Source organism: Neomonachus schauinslandi, chromosome 13, assembly GCF_002201575.2.
Source record: "Neomonachus schauinslandi chromosome 13, ASM220157v2, whole genome shotgun sequence".
Taxonomy (NCBI): Eukaryota; Metazoa; Chordata; class Mammalia; order Carnivora; family Phocidae; genus Neomonachus; species Neomonachus schauinslandi.
This window is the reverse complement of record NC_058415.1, coordinates 92,707,077-92,713,771: the sequence shown is the minus strand read 5'-3', so window position 1 is coordinate 92,713,771 and position 6,695 is coordinate 92,707,077. Positions and strand designations below refer to the sequence as shown.

Below are 6,695 nucleotides of genomic sequence, written 5' to 3'. Positions count from 1 at the left end.
CCTTACGACACAGGATATTTACCATGGGACAGCAGACATGGGACCTTTATTTAGAACTGTAGACACAGCAGAGCATCTCCCCTCAGATCAGCTCTACGCCACCTTACAGCCGGTGAAGTGTTTGCTACTCGGTCTGTCACCTGTACGTGTCCTAAGTCAGATGCAGAATCACCCAGCAAGGCAGGGGCTGGACAGGGCTCGGGTCAGGGTCCCACGGGGCGGGCTGGGCCACCTGAGTGTTGGGGTGCCTGCCAGGCCTGGGACAGGGGCTTATCAGGGTCCCACTGTGTCTGTCTCTGGTGTCTCTGGCCCTTGGTCCTGTCTGGTGTGGCCTGCCTGTTACCTGTCACCTGAGTCACTGAGACATGTGGGAGGTACCCCAAGCACATCCTTTCAGCTGGGGATCCCCAAGAGCCCACCTTCCTGCCAAAAGCAGGATGCACAGACCTCAGCCAGTAAGTGGGGGTGCCCTCACAGTCCAGGGCATTTATTGGTGGTGAGGACCATCCCCAGGTACGTGGCTGACAGTCTCTGTGCCAGCTGACAGCTCGGGGGCTCAGTGCGTCCTGGGGGAGGGGCAGGTCTCCCAGGGCTGGGGCTGACGGGGTGGGGGATGCAGGATGCTCGTGTGGAGAGCCAGGTCTGGGTCATCTACTGGTGGCCGGAGAGCGAAGCCGGCAGGGTGACGCCATCCTAGGTGGGAAGAGGGCGCTTCTGAGAGGTGGGTGACGGAGGCAGCCACACGTGCAGCCCCGGTCGGTCGGGCAGGGCAGGCCAGGAGGGGGTTTGCGGTCTCCCCTGCCCACCTGCCCCCACCCAGGGGCTCCTACCGCATTGAAGACAATGTTGTCGAAGCCCGGGGCCACAGCCGCCGTCTCATCCCGGGATGGGCAGCCCCCCTTCTTCTGCAACCAGTGCCGTCCCACGAGTCCAAGCAGCACCAGGAGGACGAGGGCAAGGAGGGCGCTCCCGACCATGGTTGGCACCGACGCGGCCAATGCCGTTTCCCCTGTGGGCCGTGGGGCATGTGAGCCCCAGGACTTGAGCCCTGCCTGTCAGCCCTACCCCGACGGCCAAGGACGCATGGGATGGCCCGTCCTTGAGGCCCCAGTAGGCGGAAGGCTGGGGACCTGGCAGGCAGCTGCTCTGTTCAGACCTGGGGGGCCACAGCCCCAAACTAGACCCGCCCCTTTGTCATGAAGATACAGCAGGCTGGGGGTGGTCTCTGGCCTGACCGGGCACCTCCTCCAGGGTCAGCCCCCGCCCCGGCACCCCCCCCCCCCCCCCCCCCCCCCGGTCCTCCTAGGAGTGACAGCATGCAGTGCACAGGCCAGGACGGGGATGCAGACCCAGCTTAGCTCCCGAGGGACCAAGGACGAGGGGAGGCCCAGCACAGAAGGGGAGGAGACGGGGTGCCTGGGGGGCTCCATCGGTTAAGTGTCTGATCTTGATTTCAGCTCAGGTCCTGACCTCGGAGTCATGGGATCAAGCCTGGCATCGGGCTCCTCGCTCAGCAGGGAGTCAGCTTGAAAGACTCTCTCCCTTTGCCCCTCCCCCCCACTCACCCGCTCTTGCACGGGCTTGTTCTCTCTCTCAGTAAATAAATCTTTAAAAAAAAGGGGGGGAGGGGACAGTGGGGTAGGGAGGGGATGGTGCTGGGCCCCGCCTGGGTGACTCTCCTGGCCTCTCGGGCCAGAAGCAGGGCCACTGGCGGCCATATGGGCCGCGAGCTGCTGAGCCCGATGGAGGCCAAGGTCCCGAGCAAGGCTAGCTGGCCTGGGCAGGGCTCACCCTGGCTGGATGCGGGCGGCCAGCAGTGCTGCCCGGCCAGATACTCCACGTCGTCCAGGGCAATGGGCCCCAGGGCTGGCTGGCCGCTTAGAGTGGCTTCAAACACGATCTGACGAGGAGGGAGAAGGGCTTGCGTGGGCTGGAGGAGGACGGCCCTGCCTGAGGCCTCCGATCTCCAGCTCTGGGCCGCCGGGCCTCACCTGGAATTCCTCGGCACTGGCCACCTCCACCCGTCCTTCCAGCCACTGGTGCCGCAGGGGCCCGCCCGTGCTCCACACGGTCAGCTGGCCCCGCTCACTGTTGAGGAGCACCCTCAGCTCACCCTTGTCTGCAAGCAGGGGGCCAAGGCGGGTCAGTGCCCCAAGCCTGTGGGGCACGGCTGCCCCCGGCCCCGTCTCCTTCCTCTACCCAGGCGCTGGCGGCCCGGCCCCACTCACAGAAGTGCTCTGGAAAGCCCATGTGGTACCAGAAGCGGAGGCAGGAGGCCTTGGTGGCAGGCAGAGGCTGGCTACGCAGCCAGGCTGCCCGGCCCCCTGGGCCCAGCACGCCCGTTTCAAAGAGAACGAAGTGGCCTGGAAATGACAGAGAGCAGGGCTCCGGACTAAGTGGATGGAGTTGACCCCACCGACCCGTGACCTTTGAGTGTGATGGGAGCCTGGATGGGCTGGGCTGGTGGGCCCCCTTCCCAGCTCAGACCCACCTGCTTCTGTGCCCAGAGTGTGGTCCACAGGGGGCTGGGGGTAGCGAGAAGGTGTGGCCCCACTGCTCCAGTCCCAGCTATACCCTCCCAGGCCGGGCCAGGGCAGATGGCTCCAGCCACACAGGCCATCCTCAAAGTCACAGGAAGCTGCAAGAGACTTGGGCAGGTGAGCAGGGCTGCCCCCACTCCCCCTCTCTATTCCGGGGGCATCCCCGCTGCTGGGGCCGGGGCCTGGGCCAGGCATCTTGGGGTTGGCATGGAGCTGGTACCGGCCATGAGTCCTAACAGGTGCCGGGCCCAGGCCGGGGGCTCCCCACCTGGCCGGGGGCAGGGCCCGTCCTGGAGCAGCAGGTCGTCCAGCGCAACATAGGAGTGCTCCATGCCGGCGGCCACCGCTTCAAACACCACCTGGGCAGACACAGGGCAGGGTCGCCTCGCGCAGTCTGGACAGCCCTCGAAGGTGAGAAGGCCAGCTGCCCCCACACTCACCCGCCAGGCCCTCTCGGCCTGCACGTCCACACTTCCCAGGCGCCAGGCAAACCCTCCGTGGGCACTGACGCTGAGCACCTGACGCCTCTCGGCCTCCTCCACGTGGACCTGCAGGGTGCCTGCCACACCGCATGGCCAGCCTCGGTCAGCAGCGGCGGGGGGGGGAACGGCCACTCGGGGGCTCCCGGGCAGCCTGGGCACGGGGGCCTGGGGAGACCCTGCAGCCCCTCACCTGGGTTTCTGAGGCTCAGGTGGTACCAGAAGGTCAGGCAGGCAGGCTGGGCCAGAGGCTGGTGCTCCTCTGAGGTCAGGGAGGCCACGTGGCCACGGGGCAGGGCCTGTGGGCTCGTGTCCACCACCATGTAGTGCCCTGGGAGGTGCCAATGTCAGCCTGCGTCTGACTCCCCCTGCCTCCCCCTCCTCACCCCTGCCGCGTACCCTGAGCCGTCTCTGTGGTGTGGTCAGTGCGGGGGCCCCAGGAGGCGTGGCCCGTGGCATTGGCCTGGCGTGTCCAGAGGCCTAGGCCCCCACTGGAGAAGCCACAGGCCGAGTCCTCGAAGGAGCACCGCCTGGGGGCCCAGCAGGGCCCGGGCCGCACGGCCACGTCGTCCAGCGCCATGGTGCCGTGGTAGCCGTCACGAAGGCCCTCGAACACCAGCTGGGGGCAGAGGCCGTCAGCGGCTGGGGGCCTGGCCCGCCCACCCGCCCCGCCCGGCGTGGGGCCTCACCTGGTACTTGGCGCCGGAGCCCGGCCGGTGGTGCAGGGTGGCCCAGGCCTCGAGCCAGCGGTTGCCGTGGGCGCCGGTTCGCGACCACAGGATGGTTTCTGCCTCTCCTTCTCGCCTCACTGCCAGGCGCAGTGTCCCTAGACGCAGGGGAGGGTAGGAGGGGACCAGAGCCCCACTCCTGGTGGCTTCCCACCCCTCCTCGGGGGCTCTGGAGAGACAGAACGGGGAGCCCCTGCCCAGCACCAAGGTCACTCACCGATCTGGGGCCCGTGGAGGTGGTACCAGAAGGAGAGACACTCCTGAGGGGCTGCTGGGGCCTGGGGCTGGGTGAGCAGGTGGGCACCAGGGCCCCGGGCCGGGGGGTCCGTGGGGTCCAGGAGCAAGAAGTAGCCTGCCGTGGGGACACAGGGCTGAGCTGCAGAGATGCCAGCGTCCAGGAGGGTCTTGGCCCGAGGTGGGCGCACTCCCCTCCCCCGCCGAGTCTGAGAGCTGCTCCCCGGGCTTGGGTGCCCCCACGCTACCTTGGCCCGTGGTGTGGTCGTACCCGGGGCCACGGCTCTGGATTCGGCGCCAGTGGGCATCTGTGAGGTGGCCGCTGTGCCAGCCGCAAGTGTCCCGCTCAAAGTTACAGGAGACCTCTGAGGGTGGGGCGGTGGGGGGGTCAGCACACCCCAGCACCGCGGCCCCTCTGAGTCCTGAGAGGGTGGAGACTTGTCCTCTGGGGGGGGCTCCCGGGGGTCCCTCTAGGTGGTCTGGGTGGGAGGCCCCTGGGTAGGGACTGGGACCTGAGTCCTTCTCAGTGGCGGTCACGGGGCTGCAATCCTTCAAGGCCACATCGTCCACTCCAGCGCCCTGCTGGCCAGGGCCGTCCAAGTCCACCAGGCCAACAAACTCCAGCTTCATAAAGAGCACAAGGGAGGCGGCTATTAAGTCAGGGCTGGCTCGGTGAACCCCCTGCCCCCCAGGCTGTACTCCTCACCCGGAAAGGCCGGCGGCGCGCCCCAAGAAGGACCGTGTCCACCTTCCAGCCCCTGGTGCTGCTCGGGGCCTGCCACACCAGCTCACGGCTGCTGCCGTCCACCACGACCAGGGCCAGGAAGCCTGGCCCAGGGGGTCACGGTGGGTCCACCTGGCCCGCCCCACCGCCACCCTCCCACAGGGCGCATCGGGGAGCTCTTGTCAGCCTCAGGGCGGTACCTTGGGGGTAACTGTGGAAATAGTAAGCCATGCGGAGCTCACAGCGGGGGCCCGAGGGGCCCAGGGGAGGAGTGAGGACCCGGGCCTCCGCCGCCGGCTGTCCCCAGGCCCTCTGCAAGGACAGGAAGTGCCCTGAGGAAGAGCGAGGCCTCTGAGAGCCAGCTCCTGCCAGGGACCCCCGACGCAGACACATGCCCTAGTGCGAAGAGGCGGAGCAGGGAGCCCTCTGTGGGCACGGTGCGCGGCCATGGGCCTCACCAGCAGCAGCCGCGCTGGCATCCGATCCAGGGTCTCCGCTCTCTTGGGCGCGGAGACGCCCCCACTGCAGCCGCCCCATGCTGGCATCCTCCCAGCCCCCGGCCGTGGGGGGCTCAAAGTCCGTGCTGCCTGGAACGGTAGCCCGCGCTGAGGGGCAGCGGGGAGGGTACGGACCAAGAGGGCCCCACCTCTCCCCGGCTCCAGCCGCCCCTCACCACATTCCTGCTCATCCTCGCCCCCCTGGCACTGTTGCTGGAAGTCACAGAGCTGCTCCAGGGGGACACACAGGTCCCCACAGGAAAGATGTCCTGGCTCGCAGAAGTCCTGAGGCTGGGGGGCGGGGGCCCAGAGCCCAGCAGGTGGGCTGGACCCCTCTGTGGGGGCAGAACAGGGGTCAGGCGGGCAGGGGTGGCGCTTCTCCGGGGCTGGGAGGGGCTTGGCAGGCCCACCTGGCACTGGCTGGCAGTGGTCCGACAGGATGAGGTCATCCAGGCTCACGACGCCGCCCGGGCCCGTGTGCCCAGTGAGCAGGATCTGAGGGCGCAGGGGGCTCAGGGCGTGCCCCAGCACCCTTCTATCCTGCCCAGGTCGGCTCCCTCTAGCCTCCCTCTCCCCGCCTCGTACTTTCCATGTCACTGGACACCCTCTCTGGTCACCGCCCCCCACACGGCCCTGCAAGAGGGGCTGTGAAAGTGACCGCTCCTTCCCTGGGGCGTCCTCCCGGAGCTCACCAACAAGCAAACCAGCTTCCTGCTGAGGCAGCCTGGAGCGATGGGGCCAGCCCCCGAGCTCCCCTGCCCCACCTGTGGGGGCCCTCCAGACCTCTCACGTGCCCCCCCACCCCGGCCACTGCTCTCTCCAGCCTCACCCGGAAGGGGTGCTCGCTCTGGATGTCGACCCTGTCTCGGACCCAGGCGGCCCCCAGCTCCCCATGGCGCCTGCGCAGCAGGACGGGGTCCTGGGGGGAGCCCGGGCTCCGAGTCTGCAGGAACAGCTGAAGGTAGCCATCCTCGGACCCATGCAGGTAGTGATAGAAGATTAACTGAGAAGAAGCCGAGGAAGGTCAGGGAGACCCGCGAGCCTGGGCCCCCGGGACAGGCCACCCTGTGTCCCCCACCCGCCTCACCGAGCAGTTGTGGGCGCCTGAGGCTTGGAACTCGGGGCTGGAAAGGACAGCGGGGGCACTGGGCTCGGCCACGGAGACCAGGAAGGAGCCTGGGGAGAGACAGGTGTGGGCCGGGCTGGCGGGGCTGTGGTGGGTGTGGACCCGTGTCCCCGGCGGGCCTCACCGTGCGCGCTGTTCCGGCTGTGGTCGCGGTGCGGCCAGGCTCGTGGCCTGGCACTGGCACTGGCACTGTGGTTCCGGGCCCAGCCCTCCGAGTGGTTCCACGGGCCCAGGCCCGTCTCAAAGTCTGTGGCCGTGTAGTGGCCTGGGCGGGGGGGGGGGGGGGGGGGGGGGGGGGGGCGAGGGCCGCAGGGGCGCCACCCCTCCCCCCCCCCCCCCCCCCCCCCCCCCCCCCGCCGGGGCCGCC

At 68.6% G+C, this 6,695-nt stretch overlaps 1 protein-coding gene across 1 annotated transcript in view; it reads right to left on the bottom strand.

Annotated features, from left to right (window-relative positions):
- Positions 1-651: 651 nt before the first annotated feature.
- MAMDC4 (MAM domain containing 4) overlaps positions 652-6,695 on the bottom strand; it is an 8,156-nt gene continuing 2,112 nt past the window's right edge. Inside the window, exons 8-27 of the mRNA XM_021691063.1 lie at positions 6,453-6,593; positions 6,290-6,378; positions 6,032-6,205; positions 5,613-5,697; positions 5,379-5,537; positions 5,164-5,292; positions 4,906-5,037; positions 4,230-4,346; positions 3,965-4,099; positions 3,709-3,845; positions 3,419-3,638; positions 3,213-3,350; positions 2,981-3,099; positions 2,809-2,899; positions 2,492-2,638; positions 2,229-2,363; positions 1,992-2,119; positions 1,792-1,900; positions 831-1,009; positions 652-693 (exon numbers count right to left, since the gene is read on the bottom strand). Of these exons, the coding sequence (XP_021546738.1) occupies positions 652-693; positions 831-1,009; positions 1,792-1,900; positions 1,992-2,119; positions 2,229-2,363; positions 2,492-2,638; positions 2,809-2,899; positions 2,981-3,099; positions 3,213-3,350; positions 3,419-3,638; positions 3,709-3,845; positions 3,965-4,099; positions 4,230-4,346; positions 4,906-5,037; positions 5,164-5,292; positions 5,379-5,537; positions 5,613-5,697; positions 6,032-6,205; positions 6,290-6,378; positions 6,453-6,593 (2,606 nt within the window). The remainder of the gene's footprint in view (positions 694-830; positions 1,010-1,791; positions 1,901-1,991; positions 2,120-2,228; positions 2,364-2,491; positions 2,639-2,808; positions 2,900-2,980; positions 3,100-3,212; positions 3,351-3,418; positions 3,639-3,708; positions 3,846-3,964; positions 4,100-4,229; positions 4,347-4,905; positions 5,038-5,163; positions 5,293-5,378; positions 5,538-5,612; positions 5,698-6,031; positions 6,206-6,289; positions 6,379-6,452; positions 6,594-6,695) is intronic.